The sequence below is a fragment of the Babylonia areolata genome, chromosome 5 (genome assembly GCF_041734735.1).
Source record: "Babylonia areolata isolate BAREFJ2019XMU chromosome 5, ASM4173473v1, whole genome shotgun sequence".
Classification (NCBI taxonomy): domain Eukaryota; kingdom Metazoa; phylum Mollusca; class Gastropoda; order Neogastropoda; family Buccinidae; genus Babylonia; species Babylonia areolata.
The window spans coordinates 44908207-44928005 of NC_134880.1; the positions used below are offsets into that span (position 1 = coordinate 44908207).

At 40.8% G+C, this 19799-nt stretch overlaps 1 protein-coding gene across 2 annotated transcripts in view; it reads left to right on the top strand.

Moving 5' to 3' along the window:
- Positions 1-407: 407 nt before the first annotated feature.
- The window catches only part of LOC143282093 (ras GTPase-activating protein 1-like), a 54678-nt gene continuing 35286 nt past the window's right edge, over positions 408-19799 (top strand). For both annotated transcript variants that reach the window (XM_076587579.1, XM_076587580.1), the window contains exons 1-10: positions 408-529; positions 3971-4120; positions 8391-8526; positions 10644-10714; positions 13588-13705; positions 14218-14302; positions 15218-15362; positions 17799-17874; positions 18908-19061; positions 19600-19682. In XM_076587579.1, the coding sequence (XP_076443694.1) occupies positions 408-529; positions 3971-4120; positions 8391-8526; positions 10644-10714; positions 13588-13705; positions 14218-14302; positions 15218-15362; positions 17799-17874; positions 18908-19061; positions 19600-19682 (1140 nt within the window). The remainder of the gene's footprint in view (positions 530-3970; positions 4121-8390; positions 8527-10643; positions 10715-13587; positions 13706-14217; positions 14303-15217; positions 15363-17798; positions 17875-18907; positions 19062-19599; positions 19683-19799) is intronic.

Consider the following 19799-nt stretch of genomic DNA (forward strand, 5'->3'; position numbering starts at 1 on the left):
GACAGTCCAGGCTGCAACAGGGACGTAAGGACGAGGAAGCTGAACACTGTTTCATAAAGGCCACAGTGTACGACTGAGGAAGACAGAAACGATCGATAAAACAGGGAAAAAGACGGGCCTGTATAATTGACAGCACACTCACTGTTCGCTCAAATGCGAGGCAGTGGCTTATTTTCTTCCTATGGTAGAGAGCACAGGGCTTCATTTACGGAATCAAAGTGTATTTCAAGTCAGCCAACCAGCCAGCTGCTCAACATGCGTGCCAGACGATGAGTCTGCGATCATCTGATCCGCAGTCATTCATAAATTACTCTGCAAGTGCTTTCATTCAGCTGCGGGTCAACCAGGGTCATCGTCCCTTTTTAGCCAATCAAATTTCAGATGGATATTTGCTGCTTTATGATAAAATGGCTGCGGATGGAGGCCAAGCAGAAGGAGGGGACGATTTTGATCCACGAACCTGCTGCGAACTGGATTCTTTCACAGACAAACACATCAACAGCGCACTGACTGCTCCGGACCAGAAACTGTAAGTTGACACAATGTGAACGAAAGACAGATCGCGGATCCTTTGTGTAGGAGAGGTGGTTTGGCATGGAAACTTTCGTCCAGCACCATTTTCCTTCCACAGATCGTCGTGGTTGCTATCAACTTTCCTGGTCGCAACATTTTGCTTCAACAGACAAAATGGTCCCGGAAGCGTCTTTTCAAATGCTCATCGCTATAGCTTTTCAAAGAATATGCTTGTCCAAGTGACATTGATAGTATGTTGTCAGTATCAATCAACTAGAAACCCATTCATGATTCATTAAGGATTCATTCATAACCAGATGATTATCCTGTTCCTGATTGCGTATGATCGGAAGCAGGATGTAAAGAAGGATGACCTACAGATTACTGGAGAGGGAGACAGAATTTCCCAAACGGTGTGAGTTCAAATTTGAAAATAAAGGGTCGGTTGTCTCTCTCTCTCTCTCTCTCTCTCCCCATCATCTTTCTCGTACTCCCTGTTGCCCTGGACATGATTAGGATAGTACATTATCATTATCAAGTTTGACAATATGAGTGTGTCTGAATGACTGGAAACTTTAAGTCGAAACTTAACAGAATTAAATGGCATCTGAGGAATAGTGTTCATATTGATATAATGCAAACAGTGACTCTGCTGAGGATTGAGAGATTGAGATGATTTGATGCAAACGTAAGGTAATTCAAGGTGCTGACTGGATAGATATAACACTTTTTGTGTTTATGAGTTGTATGTGTGTCACTTTGTTACTGTTTTATTCATGATTATAAGTCAAGTGTTATTATTGTTGTTATTGTTGTTGTTTTTAATTATATTTTAGTCTTCTTATGATAGAACAAGATATTTGCAACTTATGTTATTGAAAGATGCTAATCATACTTGAATAATGTAGATAAATCTGGACAACACCAAGACCTCAGTGGTCAGCAAGACCAGAGCTCTGTCTGCCTCTCTCTGTCCTGGCCTCCTTTTCTGTCTACCTACTAACCTACCTACCTCAGTACCTGCCTATCTATCTAGATATCTGTCTATCTTTCTTTCTTTCAAAAATTCTGTCTATCCATCTGTACATCTAGCTATCTATGTATGAATTTTGATGTACATGTAGGTCATTCTTTAGTGCTGGTCACACAAACTGACAAAATGGGAATTTAAGGCAACAATTAAAACTGGTTTGATATATTTTTAACTGCTTTATAAACTAAATCCTTTATGTTTTCAGGCACAATTGGAAGATTACAAAAGAAACATGTTGACAATCAACACACATCACAAACTGATATTCTCAGAGTCATTGGGCAATAGATCTAAATGGATGATGCTTCTTGTGATGTCACGCATTTGACAAAAGGAATGATAAATACTGAATGAGTTGTATATGTTCAATTTCAGATCTTTATTCTTCTCATTTCAGGTTGTTTTTCTCATGTTAGAAATGTCTGATTGTATTATTATCTTTTCTTTTGTTTTCAGTAGAATATAAAGTGGTAATGAAAAAACACATTTAATTACACATACTTAACCGTGACCCAACTAGTGCAGACTCTGGCAGGGGTCTGACATTCCTGTCCTGTGCAAACTACTATCCGCCTATGCGGAGAAAACGAAACTATGGCCGATAACCTCCCGAAAGTAGTTTATTGATAAATATGTTAAACTAAATTGTTTGAAAAACATATATAAGGGTATGACATTGATAAGCTTCAGCCATATGGACTTCTGTCCATGGCTTTCTTGTTGAGTAAAACCATTTGGGTTGCTCTCATTACACGGAAGACCAATAGTGTTGAAAAATATGCTTCCGTAGATGTCCAGTATGATGAAATAAATGATTATGACTGTGTTTTAAAGATGTGAAGGTGAGGTTTGTCTTTTCGTTGGTCTGTTCAGACATATTTATAGTTAAATTGAATTTTATTGAAACTTTGAGTGTTCTAGATAAGGCACAACACCAGCAGTGTTTGTTTTCCTGTTTTTTGTCACCATTTTTGCATGACATTAAATTGCATTTTATTTTGAAAAGTTTGTAACAGAATCTTTTTTTTTTTTTTTTAATTATTATTATTTTTTTTTAAACAATTGCTTATCTTGTACACATGAGTGATCCTTACTGATGACCAGCGCTGAAGAATGACTATTGTGGAGCATACACAGAACTTACAATACATATTTGTCACAGAAAATGTTCCCCCCTCTGGATATGTTGTAGCATCCTATGATCCTTATTAAAAAAACCCACAAACGAACAGACAAGCACAAAACGTCAAAAATTATTACTTATGTGAATAAATAGATATAAGTTAAAAAGAAATTAAAAGAAATTTTATAAGCAGTTACAATTGTTAAAAGTAATAAACAACCCCCCACATTCCCCCCCAAAAAAGCAGACCACCGTGTATGAAGCCGAGTGTTGACAAGTGGAGAAAGCGGGAAGTGAAAAGGGATAGTGCAACAGCTGAGTGGTTAAAGCATTGGACTTTCAGTCTGAGGGTCCTGGGTTCCAATTCTCAATGCCAGTTGGGTTAACTAACTAAGGGTGGACAAAATTTCCAGTCTTCCAAGTCAACAGATGTACAGACAGACTGGCTAGTGTGTGAACCTCCTTTGTGTATATACATACATGTGTGTGCGTGTGTTTATGTGTGTGTGTGTCTGTGTGTGTGTGAGAGAGTGTTTGTGTTTGTGTTTGTGTGTTTATAGTATGCATGCAGAAGATCAAATGCGCACATTGAAGATTCCATAATCCATGTCACATTTGCAGCGTCTGATGGGTTTTTGGAAACAAAAACAAACTCGGAGTGTTGTAATTTATTTTTTACACATCTTATAGTGATAAAGTTATACAAGTCAAGTTGTAATTAACTCACTTTGTACAGTACTGTTTCAACAAAGCAGGCAATGAGTGAAGAAGTGTGTGTGTGTGTGTGTGTGTGTGTGTGTGTGTGTGTGTGTGTGTGTGTGTGTGTTTGTGTGTGTGTGTGTGTGTGTGTGTGTGTGTGTGTGTGTGACTGTGTGTACTACTACTAGTACCCACCACATGAGTGCATTTCGATAGCGTGCCTGCTTTTACCAGATTTTAGCAATAAAAGTTATTGAGATTGTGTGTGTGTGTGTGTGTGTGTGTGAGAGTGTGTGACTGTGTGTACTAGTACCCACCACATGAGTGAATTTTGATTGCGTGTCTGCTTTCACCAGATTATACTTAATAGCAATAAAAAAAATTATTGAGATTGTGTGTGTGTGTGTGTGTGTGTGTTTGTGTGTGACTGACTCACTGTGTGTACTAGTACCCACCCCATGAGTGCATTTCAGTAGTGTGTCAGCTTTCACCAGATTTTATTGTTAGAAGTTATTGAGATTGTGTGTGTGTATGTGTGTGCATGCATGTGTTTGTGTGTGTGTGTGTGTGTGTGTGTGTGTGTGTGTGTGTGTGATGTGCAGGTGGTACCATGGGCGGTTGGGGCGGACGGCGGCGGAGGAACTGCTGCGTGACCAGGAGGTGGGCAGTTACCTGGTGCGGGAGAGTGAGAGCAAGCTGGGCTCCTTTGTCCTGTCCTACCTGGGCCACAACTTCAAGATCACCCACTTCAGGTGTGTGTGCGAGTGTGTGTGTGTGTGTGTGTGTGTGTAAGGGTGTATGTGGTACTGTTCCTCTGTGTGTGTGTGTGTGTGTGTGTGTGTGTGTAAGGGTGTATGTGGTACTGTTCCTCTGTGTGTGTGTGTGTGTGTGTGTGTGTGTGTGTGTGTGTGTGTGTGATGCTCACTTCAGGTCTCTGTTTGTGGTGTGTGGAGTGTACATATATATGCACATTTTGTCTGTGAAATAAGTCATCATGTATTATCAGTGACTTAGAGAGTGCACAGAATGTATTACTGTATAATATTTATGCATTTAGTGTGTGTGTGTGTGTGCATGCATGTGTGTGTTTGCATGTGTGTGTGTATGTTTATTTTGTTATTTTCTAAACATCAAATGGCAAGATGCTGCTGCATAAATAGGTAATCGTTAAGAAAAAAAAAATTCTGAAACCAGTGTTGTGTATTACAAACAATTTTCCCACGCTTGCTTTTCATCTGGCGCATGGGGTTGTAGGATGACGCTGAAAGTAAAAATGAAAAAGGCCAGGGAGAGGAAGAAATAGGGGGAAGGACAAGTTTTTTATGTGCACATGATGAGGAAGTTTGGTGACAGGACTTTGTCCTGTTCACTGCTGTGGTCTGAGGCCTGTCCAGGGACTGTAGCTGATTATGCAATGTGTTGTGATCTCCTTCCTTTTGTTGTCTTTCCTTTCGTTTTCTATTTGGGGTAGTTTGGGGGGGGAGGGGGGGGGGCACTTTATCTCCACCATTTCAGTGGCATTACACCCTTGCTGCTCAATCTGAGTCCCCGATACACAACCTTAACCAAAGGAGACCCTGCTCTGATGCTGAGTCACTTTGGCGGTGTTCAGTAGTGCCAGTTCTGACTTAATGTACACAGGAGGACACCACCTACTTTGCTCCCTTCTGACGACAGTTATTGCGTAGTTGCGGAACCAGACTATGCAGTGTGACAATAAAAAAGATACACCAAAACATAATTATCACCATTTGATATTCTCTGTACATTCACATGAATAGCAGGAGCAATTTCAAATGAGAAAAGACAGACAGATGGATGGATAGACTGGACAAATAGTTGTAAATGGTGTATGTAATGTTACTCAACTCATTGATTTTGAGTAACAGTGGGGATGCTGTTCAGCCTGTTGTCACATTGTGTAAAGTGTTATTGTTGGAGGGTGAGAGTAACCATACATATGTGACCTCTTTGGGGATGGTAGGGGCTCTTTCAGTGATAATGCTGCCCCCATGGTTTTGGAAATTCTGTGCCAGAAATGTCCTTTCTTTTTTCGCTTTCTTTGTTTCCTGTCCCTTTCCTTTTCTTTTTGCCATCTCTTTCTTTCTTATTATTCTGTCATGCTGGCGCATTCACTTGAATGTTTTTGGTCTTTCTCCGTACTTGATGATTGGGCATTTTTGCAATTTGTGTGTGTGTGTGTGTGTGTGTGTGTGTGTGTGTGTGCCTGGGATGTGCTAGTTGCTTGTTGGCATTACATTTTTTATTTATTTATTTTTTGGGGGGGCCTGTTACAAATACAAATCCGAGTGATATTCATGTATAGTATTCGTTTGTTCTTTTGCTTAACGTCTGTCCACATTTGTGATTTTAGATGAAAATCCATCATCTCCCCAGCCCCAACCATGCTTTAAATTATCATCACTATTTTCCCTGTTTCTCTCTCCTCGAGTAGTATTTAAAAAAAAGAAAGAAAGACTATAAACAATATAAAATAAACAAATTAGTCAACCAATAGAATTACAACAAAGAGCCGGTTGGGCTCCAAATTAAACACTGAACTATTTCAAACACATGTTGATTATCATATAAGACATTTCTAATGTAAGCGGATGGAACTGTAGATTTTGTAAATGACATAGGTAGATGTGATTTTAACTGTTCACATTTGTTGATATGGGGGTAATTTCATTGCCGCAAATGCAAGTCACATTAGAAGTATATTTTGTTTTTATGGTATCCAGTCGTAGTCTGTATATTATACTGGTAAGCCTAGCTATGTCTATAGCTGTATGTATAGCTATGTCTGTATTCAGATTACTGTTTTTTTTTGGTTTTTTTTAATCCATTGGTGAAAAATTGATGGTGATTAACTCTTTCGTTGCTATTTTTCCATGAACCACTACTTCCCCCTATTCACAGATTCCTATGATATATATATATATATTCCCTTCATTCCTGGATTTAGAGAAGAGAAAAAATGTATGAAACAGGGTATTTATTTTGAAGACATGGTAACGTGGCTGATTACAGTTCATTAAGATTGTCACATACTAATGTGTACATATTTGATGTAGGAAGTTGTCTGTGACCCTGTTGACTCTGTAGGTTGATATCTCTGGTGACACTCGGGTGTAAAACAGGTAAGGTTGGGATCAAACACAATGCATACAAGTACGTACCACATCCAGGACAGTATTTACAGTTTTTCGAACCCGGTATATCGCCTTGTTTGTTTGGCTTAGTGGGCAGTAAGCATCACTGGTAAATAAATGATAAGAGCTGATTGTAGTGATGTAAGTGTTTTGGATTTGATCTTTCATTTCTTTTTGTTTAGTTTGCTTTTTGACTCACATGTGTAAACAAAGTGAGTATGTTTTAAACCAGTGTTCGGTTGTCTGTGTGTGTCTGTGTGTCCGTGGTAAACTTTAACATTGCCATTTTCTCTGCAAATACTTTGTCAGTTGACACCAAATTAGGCATAAAATTAGGAAAAATTCAGTTCTTTCCAGTCATTTTGTTTAAAACAATATTGCACCTCTGGGATGGGCACAAAAAAAAAAAAAAGAAAAAAAAAGCCTAATTATATGCAAACTGCATTTACTGGTGTATTTAATTTTTTTTGTATTCTCTAAATTTGGCACTTTGATCTGATATTCTGATCCAACAACAAGAGCAGTCATTATTATAATTTTTTGTTCAAACAGGAACTTCTTTTGCTAAGCATGGAAGTTTTATTTATTTGCAAACGTTTTGGTGCAGATAGTAACAAAGGGAAATTACTCTGTAATTAATGCTAGGGGACTTAATTTGCTTTAAATTGATCTTTCTCATCTTAAACATTACATTTTGAAATTATACTCAATGCATAAAAAGCTTGGATTTTTTTTTAAGTGTATCACAAGTGAGTCTTGAAGGCCTTGCCTCTCTTGTTTTTTTTTGGGTTTTTTTTGGTACCTCTATGGTGAGGGCTGGATGTCAAAGAGCATGCTCCTTGCTTATCTGTTACTCTAGTAAATAAAGGCTTCGATTTGACTTTGAATTTGAGACATGTCCCATGAGTAACAGCCATCATCATCATGGTGTGAATTTGAGTCACTTCCTATATGTGTAATGACAATCATGATCATGGTGTGAATTTGAGACATGTCCCATGTGTAACGACCATCATGATCATAGCGCGAATTTGAGACGTGTCCCATTGCACAACAACCATCATGGTCATGGTTTGAATTTGAGACATGTCATGATTATGTGTAATGACCATCATGATCATAGCACGAATTTGAGACATGTCCCATTACACAACAACCATCATGATCATGGTGTGAACTTGAGACATGTGCTGTGTGTAACAACCATCATTATCATGGTGTGAATTTGAGACCTGTCCCATCTGAAATGACAATCATGATCATGGTGTGAATTTGAGACACTTCCTATACATGTAATGACAGTCATGATCATGGTGTGAATTTGAGACATGTCCCATGTGTTATGATCATCATGGTATGAATTTGACATAGTCCCATGTGTAATGACAGCCATGATCATGGTGTGAATTTGAGACATGTCCCATGTGTTATGATCATCATGGTATGAATTTGACATAGTCCCATGTGTAATGACAACCATGATCATGGTGTGAATTTGAGACATGCCCTATGTGTAATGACCATCATGGTGTGAATTTGACATAGACCCATGTGTAATTACAATTATGATCATTAGAGCGAATTTGAGACACGTCCCATGTATAATGACCGTCATGATCATGGTGTGAATTTGAGACATGTCCCGTATGTTATGATCATCATGGTGTGAATTTGACATAGTCCAATGTGTAATGACCGTCATGATCATGGTGTGAATTTGAGACGTGTCCCATGTGTAATGACTATCATGATCGTGATGTGAATTTTAGACACATCCCATGTGTAATGACTATCATGATCGTGATGTGAATTTTAGACACGTCCCATGTGTAATTGCAATCATGATCATGTTGCCATTGTGTGTCAGGATCCTGGCGATGTGTGGGGACTATTACATCGGGGGTCGGCAGTTTGAGTCACTTTCCGACCTGATCGGTTACTACACCTCCTGCTCCTGTCTGCTGAAGAATGAGCACCTCATGTTTCCTGTTGCTCCACAGGAGGTGGGTGGGTGGGTAGGGGGAGTTGTGTGTGTGTGTGTGTGTGTGTGTGTGTGTGTGTGTGTGTGTGTGTGATCTTCAGTTTAAGGTCTATTCACTAGAAGTGTTGTTAGACGGAAAGAAGAGAGCTAGTGGGTGAAGAGAGGGAATGCTTGTGAATGTCAGAGGAGGAAAGTGTTAATGTATGTTTTAGAGGAAATGAAAATTGTCTATTATAACACAGGCTGAAACTTTTAATACTGTTTGAATGGATCTGTTAATATTGTGAAGGTCAATCATAGATGTATCTGGCTTGAAGATAGGAAAAAGTGTGTGTGTGTGTGTGTGTGTGTGTGTGTGTGTGTGTATGTATGGGTGTGGGTGTGTGTATGAGTGAGTGCAAGGATTTGAAGATGTTATACCCCAAAATTAATGCAGGCTGAATCTTTTAATACTGTTTGAATGGATCAGTTAACATTGTGAAGGTCGTCATAGAATGTATGTCTGGCTTGAAGTTGAAGATGGGAAATCATATCTTTGTTGATTGGCTTCATTTTCTTCTGGTGGAAATTGTTAATGGATGTGTTAAGAGTGATAAATGGTAATATTGAAACAGTGTGTAACTGTGCTGATACCTGTTTCACGGCCAGTAGACATTGTGAACAGATTTTTGGTTAATGACTGATCAGTGTCTAGTTATTGAGATCGTGTTTGACCATGACTTGTGATGAGTGTTTGACAGCCAGTGGATATTGTCAACAGATATTTGACAAGTGATAAATGTGTGTTATTGACACAGTGTGTGATTTTGATGTGTGACCAGTCTTTGACAGCCAGCAACATCAATAGATATTTGACAAGTGATAAATGTGTCTTATTGACACAGTGTTTAACTGTTGTGTGTGATGAGTGTTTGACAGCCATTGTACATTGTCAACAAATATTTGACAAGCTGTGAATGTGTATTATTGACACAGTGAGTGATTTTGATGTGTGATAAGTCTTTTGACAGCCAACATTGTCAGCAGACATTTGACAAGTGATAAATGTGTATTATTGACACAGTGTGTAACTGTTGTGTGTGATGAGTGTTTGACAGCAGTGTACATTGTCAACAGGTATTTGACAAGTGAGGAATTTGTATTATTGACACATTAAGTCAGCGTGATGTGTAGTATGTTGTATAGCCAATGGATATTCATATTTCACAAGTGATGAATGTGTATTATTGACACTGTGTGTGAGTGTGGTGTGTGATGTGTTGTAGTACTTGTGCAGCCAGTGGACATTGTCAACATCTGTTTGACAAGTGATGAATGTGTATTATTGACACAGTGTGTGAGCGTGGTGTGTGATGTGTTGTGCAGCCAGTGTACATTGTCAACATATATTTGACATACGATAAATGTGTATTATTGGCACATTGTGTGATGTGTTGTGCAGCCAGTGGACAATGTCAACAGATATTTGACATACGATAAATGTGTATTATTGGACAATGTCAACAGATATTTGACATGCGATAAATGTGTATCATTGACACATTGTGTGATGTGTTGTGCAGCCAGTGGACAATGTCAACAGATATTTGACATGTGATAAATTTGTATTATTGACACAATGTGTGATGTGTTGTGTAGCCAGTGGAGAGTGTCAACAGATATTTGACATGCTATAAATATGTATTATTGACACATTGTGTGATGTGTTGTGCAGTCAGTGGACAATATCAACAGATATTTGACATGCGATGAATGTGCATCATTGACACATTGTGTGATGTGTTGTGCAGCCAGTGGACAATGTCAGCAGATATTTGACATGCGATAAATGTGTATTATTGACACATTGTGTGATGTGTTGTGCAGCCAGTGGACAATGTCAACAGATATTTGACAAACGATAAATGTGTATTATTGGACAATGTCAACAGATATTTGACATGCGATAAATGTGTATCATTGACACATTGTGTGATGTGTTGTGCAGCCAGTGGACAATGTCAACAGATATTTGACATGCGATAAATGTGTATTATTGACACATTGTATGATGTGTTGTGCAGCCAGTGGACAATGTCAACAGATATTTGACATGCGATAAACGTGTATTATTGACACATTGTGTGATGCGTTGTGCAGCCAGTGGACGACAGGAGGCGAGTGGTGGCCATGCTGTCCTACAGGAAAGCTGCAGACTCTGATGAACTCAGGTACACTCTGCAATACTGAGCCATATTTCTCAAATGTATCCCGACGAAATATTCCCCAAAGAATGTATTAAAAAGTAAGGTCCCATAGCCTTTTATGGCCATAGGAGCAGTGAATTCATATTCACTGTGTCAAGGGCAGGGCATAGAAAGGCGGGGCCCAATTTTCTCCGGCCGTTTAACCATCTCCAACTGAAGTCAGGTAGCCCTTCACACATGGATGAGTTTGGAGAATTGGAGTGAAGTGCCTTTCCCAAGGACACAGCACCATGTCAGAATGGGGCCTTGAACCCTGATCACTGGTGAACGCTGGATCACAAGTCCAGTGTCTGACTGATTTTGCCACGGTTCCCTGGTATGCTATCATGAACATTTTCCCGGTACAATTCTTCTTCTTCTTCTGCGTTCGTGGGCTGCAACTCCGACGTTCACTCGCATATACGCGAGTGGGCTTTTACATCTTTTACATGTATGACTGTTCTTAACCCACCATGTAGGCAGCCATACTCCGCTTTCGGGGGTGTGCATGCTGGGTGTGTTCTTGTTTCCATAACCCACTGAACGCTGACATGGATTACAGGATCTTTAACGTGCGTATTTGATCTTCTGCTTGCGTATACACACGAAGGGGGTTCAGGCACTGGCAGGTCTGCACATATGTTGACCTGGGAGATCATAAAAATCTCCACCCTTTACCCACCAGGCGCCGTCACTGGGAATCGAACCCAGGACCCTCAGATTGAAAGTCCAACACTTTAACCACCCGGCTTATGCGCCCGTCTTCCCCGTACAATATATTGTTATCTTATCACTATCACTCACACCATTCTGGTTTCTGCCAGCAGATTCTGACCACATTGTTGTCAGTGAACGCCATTGCCACATTTTGTTTATTTCAGTTTTGTTCACAGTTTTCAGTTAGAATTTGTCAGGTTCTCCAGGCCTGACCAGCTCATTTAGTCTGTGCATAGGTCACGCATCTGCTTTATTATCATTCTTCTTCTTCTTCTGATCTTATTTATTTGTTGTTGTTTTTTTTAAGCAGGTATTAAGCAGTGTGTATTGATCAGTACACAAACTGTGATGCCTTCTTGAAACTAAAATTGAAACTTCTGTTTTGAAATTGTACTTATGCCCTTGATAAAGAAAAGCAGCAAAATATGTTTTATCAGTTGAAAGACCAGAGAACAGAAACGGTGTATGTAATTTAGTTCAGGAGCAGGAAGTAGTTTAGTGAAAAGTCCCCAATGGGTTAAGACAGAAAAAGCGAACGTAACATTTGTCTGAAAAAAAGTACCATTATGTTTAGGTTTTTGACTTTTCAGTGCATTATTTCAGCTGATGCAGTTTTTGGAAGGGGGATATTTTGAGACATAGGAAGGTGGGATATGTGACATTGTTACTGTGTATTTCAGTTTTAGGAAGGGGGATATGTTGCGACTGTCATTTTTGTGTGTTTCAGTGTTGACAATAGGGGATGTTGTGACTGTCACTGTGTGTTTCAGTATTGATAATAGGGTATGCTGTGTGTGTCACTGTGTTTCAGTTTTTGGAGGGGGGATCAGTTGTGATAGTGTCACTGTGTGTTTCAGTTTTGGGAAGGGGGTTATGTTTTGATAATGTCACTGTGTTTCAGCTTTGGGAAAGGGGGCATGTTATGACAGTGTCACTGTGTGTTTCAGCTTTGGGAAGGGGGACGTGTTATGACAGTGTCACTATGTGTTTCAGCTTTGGGAAGGGAGTTATGTTTTGATAATGTCACTGTGTTTCAGCTTTCGGAAAGGGGCCATGTTATGACAGTGTCACTGTGTGTTTCAGCTTTGGGAAGGGGGACATGTTATGACAGTGTCACTGTGTGTTTCAGCTTTGGGAAGGGGGACATGTTACGACAGTGTCACTATGTGTTTCAGCTTTGGGAAGGGGGACGTGTTATGACAGTGTCACTGTGTGTTTCAGCTTTGGGAAGGGGGACATGTTATGACAGTGTCACTGTGTGTTTCAGCTTTGGGAAGGGGGACATGTTATGACAGTGTCACTGTGTGTTTCAGCTTTGGGAAGGGGGACGTGTTATGATAGTGTCACTATGTGTTTCAGCTTTGGGAAGGGGGACGTGTTATGACAGTGTCACTGTGTGTTTCAGCTTTGGGAAGGGGGACGTGTTATGACAGTGTCACTGTGTGTTTCAGCTTTGGGAAGGGGGACATGTTATGACAGTGTCACTATGTGTTTCAGCTTTCGGAAGGGGGACATGTTATGACAGTGTCACTGTGTATTTCAGCTTTGGGTAGGGGGACATGTTATGACAGTGTCACTATGTGTTTCAGCTTTGGGAAGGGGGACATGTTATGACAGTGTCACTGTGTGTTTCAGCTTTGGGTAGGGGGACATGTTATGACAGTGTCACTGTGTGTTTCAGCTTTGGGAAGGGGGACATGTTATGATAGTGTCACTATGTGTTTCAGCTTTGGGAAGGGGAACATGTTATGACAGTGTCACTATGTGTTTCAGCTTTGGGAAGGGGGACATGTTATGATAGTGTCACTGTGTGTTTCAGCTTTGGGAAGGGGGACATGTTATGACAATGTCACTGTGTGTTTCAGCTTTGGGAAGGGGGACATGTTATGACAGTGTCACTGTGTGTTTCACCTTTGGGAAGGGGGACATGTTATGACAGTGTCACTGTGTGTTTCAGCTTTGGGAAGGGGGACATGTTATGACAGTGTCACTATGTGTTTCAGCTTTGGGAAGGGGGACATGTTATGACAGTGTCACTGTGTGTTTCACCTTTGGGAAGGGGGACATGTTATGACAGTGTCACTATGTGTTTCAGCTTTGGGAAGGGGGACATGTTATGACAGTGTCACTGTGTGTTTCAGCTTTGGGAAGGGGGACGTGTTTGTGGTTCAGAACGAGATGGAGGACGGCTGGCTGTGGGTGACGTCAGAGCGCACCAAGGAAAGCGGTCTGGTGCCTGCCCCTTTTGTCAAAGATCTGGTGGGTCATTAAAATTGAAAAAAAAGAAAAAAAGAAAACAGAAAAAGCTTAAAGGTTCCATAGCCTGACTTTGCATATAGTGAAAAGACATTGGACTGAAGAACAAACATTTCACCACAGCACAGCACACAGCACAGCGCAGCACAGCACAGCACAGCACAGCACAGCACAGCACAGCAGGACAAGTGAAGGAAGGACTGTGGACCAGAAGCAGTGAGGGGAGTGTGAGGTAATGTGCAGAGATGCCAACTGTTCTGATTTCGCAGTAATTTGTTATGCTCGACCACAGTTTGTTCCGACATTACATAACAGCACATCATAGCACAGTACAGCACAGCACACAACAGCACACCACAACACAGTACAGCACAGCACACAACAGCATACCACAACACAGCACAGCACAGCACACAACAACACAGCACAGCACACAACAGCACAGCACAGCACACAACAGCACAGCACAGCACAGCACAAGTGAGTGAAGGCAGTGTGTGATGACGATGTTTCAGGACGGTGACTATGAACCAGTGGAGAACCTGCCCTACTACCACAGCTGTCTGAGTAAAGAGGAGGCTGTGGAAAAACTGATGCAAGGTACACAATGTGTGTGTGGGTGGGGGGGATGGAGACGTGTGTAGGAAGTTATATGGTTGTAGGATTTTCTTTAATCGGGCGCAGTAGCTGAGTGGTTAAAGCGTTGGACTTTCAATCATAGGGTTCTGGGTTTGAATCACTGTAATAGCGCCTGGTGGGTAAAGGGTGGAGATTTTTCTGATAGCCCAGGTCAACATATGTGCAGACCTGCTTGTGCCTGGATCCCTTTGTGTGTTTTTGCACGCAGAAGATCAAATATGCATGTTAAAGATCCTGTAATCTGTGTTAGTGTTTGATGGGTTATAGAGACACGAAAATACCCAGCATGTATCAACCACGACATCGGCAAGTCGATGTTGGTCGTGTACCAGAAAGGATTGTGGGGAAGGCTGCATGGAGAAACTGGTGCAAAGTACATACTGTGTGTGTGGGTGGGTGTGTGTGGTGTTGGGGTGCAGGGGAGAGTGGTTGGCATCTGTTGGGAAGTTTGCTTGTGTTTTTTTTTTATGTGTGTTCGGATGAGTGTGTGCTAAGGTTGCATGGAGAAACTGATGCTAGATACACTGTGTGTGTGTTTGGTGTGTGTGGGGTTGGGGTGGGGGAGAGTGGTGGGCATTTGTGTGGGAGTGCGGTTGTGTTTTTTTTTTTTTTTTCATGTTCTGTGTGTTCAGAAGAGTGTGTGCAGGACTTGTGCTAGATACACTGTGTGTATGTGTTTGGTGTGTGGAGGAATGGGGGCTGGGGGGGGGGGGGGGGGTTGTGAGGAAAAAGTGATGTAAGGCACACAATGTGTGTGTGTGTGTGTGTGTGTGTATCAGTGTGTGTCTGTGTGTGTGTCTATGTGTGTATGTGTCTATCTGTGTGTGTCTGTGTGTGTGATTATACATGTCTATATATATGTGTGTGTGTGTACAGCGGGAGAGGGCAGCTTCCTGGTGCGGCAGAGTGAGAACTACCCCGGTGACTACTCCCTCTTCTTCCTCTGTGAGAAAGACGTGCGCAGGTTCCGCATCGAGCGCCGTGGCAACCAGTTCCTGGTGGGCGGACGCTACTTTGACAGGTAAAAAATGCCACAGAATTAACACTGTTCTGCCCAAGTCTTTAACGTTGAGTTGCCTGCCCCTGTCCTAGTAATTTTTACCTAGCTCTCATAAAATCTTTAAATATGGTGGATTTTGATCAAATTTGGCATTGTTATTAAAAAATAACTGTAGTTTAGTATTGAAGCCTTTAAAGGCAGGAAATTTATAATTAGTCATTACAAATTATTGCTAAAACAAAACAGAAAAAACATGCATAAAACATGCTTTTTTGCACAATACGTCACAACAGATCTGAAGAAAACATGCACTGTCTGAATCATTAGCCACTTCTTCACCTTTCTCTGCACTCGGTTCGAGGAAATTATCGCTCTTTTCCTCCTCTACTTCGTTTTCCAAATCATCATTCTCCTCCTCGCTGTCAAAGTCCATCATGATTTTGTTGACAGCCTTGCCCAACATCAATTTTCGTTTTTTGGCTCCAAAATCACCCACGCGAAACTTGAATTTCCCTTCATTTGAATTCTTCCGGTTTGGTTTGAATAAGAGTTTCTTCCCTTCAATCGCTACCAAAATTGAAAGTAGACCAGACGAATCACAGAACTACATCCGCAGGCGACAAAAGCAGATTTACATGGACGTTAACAGGTTTACCTTTTTTTGTTTGATTGGTTTTTTACCCCATAACTTTTGCTGACAGAGTATGCTTGTCAATGAAGGGCTGTCAGCTTACTGAGATAAGACAGAGCTTACAGGTCAGAACCTTTTTTTTTTCTTTGTTAGTTGAAAATGTGTGGCAGTGTGCAGGATGAATGTGCAATAGGATATGTGCAAAGTTAGCGTTCAGTAATTTTAACATGTCTTTATTGATAATTACTGTGTAATAACTATTAGAATTGCAGTGTTTTAAAGTGAACATGTGAAATGCTTTTGTATGAAAAGCATACGTGTGTTTATTGCTCCTGTTGTCATGTTTAATGTTTGTGTGTGTGTTGGGTAAATTGTCTACTTCTGTGTTACCACACTTGATACTATTTCACTTTGTGAGAAAATAGTGTCTTTCACCGTTGTTTTTTGTATTATTCTTTTTTATTTCTTCATCTTAGGATTGTGTTACTTGTGTTAAACAAAACAAGTGGAGTGATGGCCTAGAGGTAACGCGTCCACCTAGGAAGCGAGAGAATCTGAGCACGCTGGTTTGAGTCACAGCGCAGCCGCCGATATTGTCTCTCCCTCCACTAGACCTTGAGTGGTGGTCTGGACGCTAGTCATTCGGATGAGATGATAAACGGAGGTCCCGTGTGCAGCATGCACTTAGTGCACGTAAAAGAACCCACGGCAACAAAAGGGTTGTTCCTGGTAAAATTCTGTAAAAAAAAAATCCACTTCAATAGGAAAAACAAATAAAACTGCACACAGGAAAAAAAAAAAAAAAAAAAAGGGTGGCGCTGTAGTGTAGCGACGTGCACTCCCAGGGGAGAGCAGCCCGAATTTCACACAGAGAAATCTGTTGTGATAAAAAGAAATACAAATAAATAAATAAATAAAATCATTGACACCGTTGATAATTACAGGTACAGTGGTGACTCTATTTCAAACTCACGCCACACTGGTCACATTTCATCAGTGCTGTACAGTCAAGGGGTTAAACATTGTGACCAGACATAATGCATTTCTTTTACAAATGAAATGTCAGCATGACAGGCGAGTGGTTAAAGCATTGGACTTTCAGTCTCAGGGTCCTGGGTTTGATCCTGATAGCGGCGTCTGGTGGATCAATGGATGGAGATTTTTCTGTTCTTCCAGGCCTCCATGTGCACTGACCTGCTAGTACTTCAATCCTATACTTGTGAATACACATAAAAAAGATACGATGTGCATGTTAAATCTTGTAAGGAGGCAAATCAAAGAGCTTTCACACATGACTTTTACACATACATTATATAACTATGAACCTAAACGATGAAAGACAAAACTTACATGTCGATAGAAGACTATAGAAACTATAGATGGACAAAGGAGTTTAAGGGAGGTGCTTTCTCGGAAATAATTAGATTTTAAGGCTATTTGTTTCACAACAGACACAGCAGGCAAGCACACACACACACACACACAAAGGCACACACATACACATACACATACACACACACACTCATTCGCACACACACACACACACACACACACACACAGGCACACTCATACACATACAGACACACACACTCATTCACGCACGCACACGCACGCACACACACACACACACACACACACACACACACACACACACACACACACACACACAACACAACACAACACAACACAACACAACACAACACAACACAACACATCACCCCTCACTTTCTCTCCTCCTCTGTTTTTTTCTTCACTGTCTATCTCCCAGTGTGACGTAGTGAAATTGATGGTCATGAGGCATGTGCATGGTGTGTGTTGTTTTCCAGCCTGGACGGAGTGATCAAGCGCTACATGAAGGAGGAGATAGTGGAGGGGCACACACTGGTCAACGCTGTCTACAGGGTACGTCTGCACTCCTCCCACCTCTCTGTGTTCTCTTACACAACAGTCACTGTCTTCTGTTCATCGACACCCTTACCATGTTGTAAGGCTGTTTCTGCTTGTGTTCTGCAGTCAGTGCCTTCTGTTTATTGACATGCTGACCGTGTTGTATGGCTGTTTGTGTTCTGAGGTCAGTGACTTCTGTTCATCAACACGCTTACTGTGTTGTAAGGCTGTTTCTGTTTATGTTCTGAGGTCAGTGCCTTCTATTCATTGACAAACTTACCGTGTTGTAAGGCTATTTCTGTTTGTATTCTGATGGGCGCAGTAGCCGAGTGGTCAAAGCATTGGTCTTTCAATCTGAGGGTTGTTGGTTCGAATCCTGGTCACAGTGCCTGCTGGGTAAAGGGTGGAGATTTTTCTGATCTCCCACGTGAAGAGATGTGCAGACCTGCTGGTTGCCTGAATCCCCTTTGTGTGTGTACACACGCAGAGGATCAAATACACATGTTAAAGATCCCGCAATCTTTATCAGCATTCGATGGTTATACCCATAGAAGCAAGTACATACCCGGCATGCACCCTACCACGCCTCCTCCCTGAAAACCAAGTATGATTGCCTATATGGCAGGGCTAAAAATGGTCATACACATAATTGCTCACTCATGCACACGAGTGAACATGGGACTTGCAGCCCACGAACGAAGAAGTAGTTTGTGTTTGTCTTGTATTCTTGATTGAAAAGTTATGTTTGCTTCAATTTGGAATATTAAGTATGGCTGGCTTCATGTAGATCTGATTTCATTCATAAATTATGCATGCTGGTTAATTGCAAAGACACAAGCAGAGGTATATGCGTATACGTGTTTTTGTTTATTTGCGTGCACATGTGTATGGTGTATGTGTGTGTAATGTGCATGGTGTGTGTGTGTGTATGTGTATGGTTTGTGTGTGTGTGTATCTTTATATGGTATGTGCGTGTGTATCACCGTATGGTGTGTGTGTGTGTGTGTGTGTGTGTATCCATATGGTGTATGTGTGTGTGTGTGTGCAGGATGTGTTTGACAGCAACAACACACGCTTTGAGCGGCTGCGTGTAGAGGGGGGCAGCCAGGACATCTATGCACCCATTCGACAGAGCACTGGCCCCAAACTGGTCACCCGCACCAACGACCGCATCGAGATGTCTGGATACCTGCACTTCAGAAGTAGGCTGCTGCAGTTGCTGTTTTGATTTTTTTTTTTTTCTTTTCTGCTTTGAAAAAAACAACAAAAAGAACAAAAGCTTATATCCGTATGGTTTTGTTCTTTCAGGTGAGGAAAAACTTCTTGTGGTAATACTAACAAAAAGGGAGGGGAAAAAAAATCTAGTGGTAATACTGAGAAAAGGGATGTGAAGATTATAAGAAGAAAGATAATTTGCACCTGTAATTATATTCAAACACTAAGACATTTTCAGTGACCATGATGTTAAAACACTTTCTGTAAAAAGAAAAAAAAAAGAAGAAGAAAAAAAAAGAAACCATTTAGACTTTCTCTTCAATTCATGTATGATAACTAATATGACCAGTTTTCATGGTTGCATGAATGACTCTTCTGATAAACTAATAGAATTGTGTGAATACCCCATGTAGTGCAGTGTGTGTGTGTGTGTGTGTGTGTGTGTGTGTGTGTGTGTGTGTGTGTGAACTAACAGTACCCTTGCTTTTTTATCTTCGCTTCAAGTTTTGTTTTTTATTTTTACAGATGAGAAGATGAAGAAGTTCAAGCCGTATTATTTTGTCCTGAATGGAACAGAAAACATGTTGTATTTCTTTGAAAATGAAAAGGTGAGTTGTGTGCACAGAGCCATGTTTCTTGTTTTTTTTTTGTTTTTTTTTTAATCCTTGGTCAGGTTATTGGATCAGCATGATACACATGGTCACTGGCCTCCTCAGTATTAATCT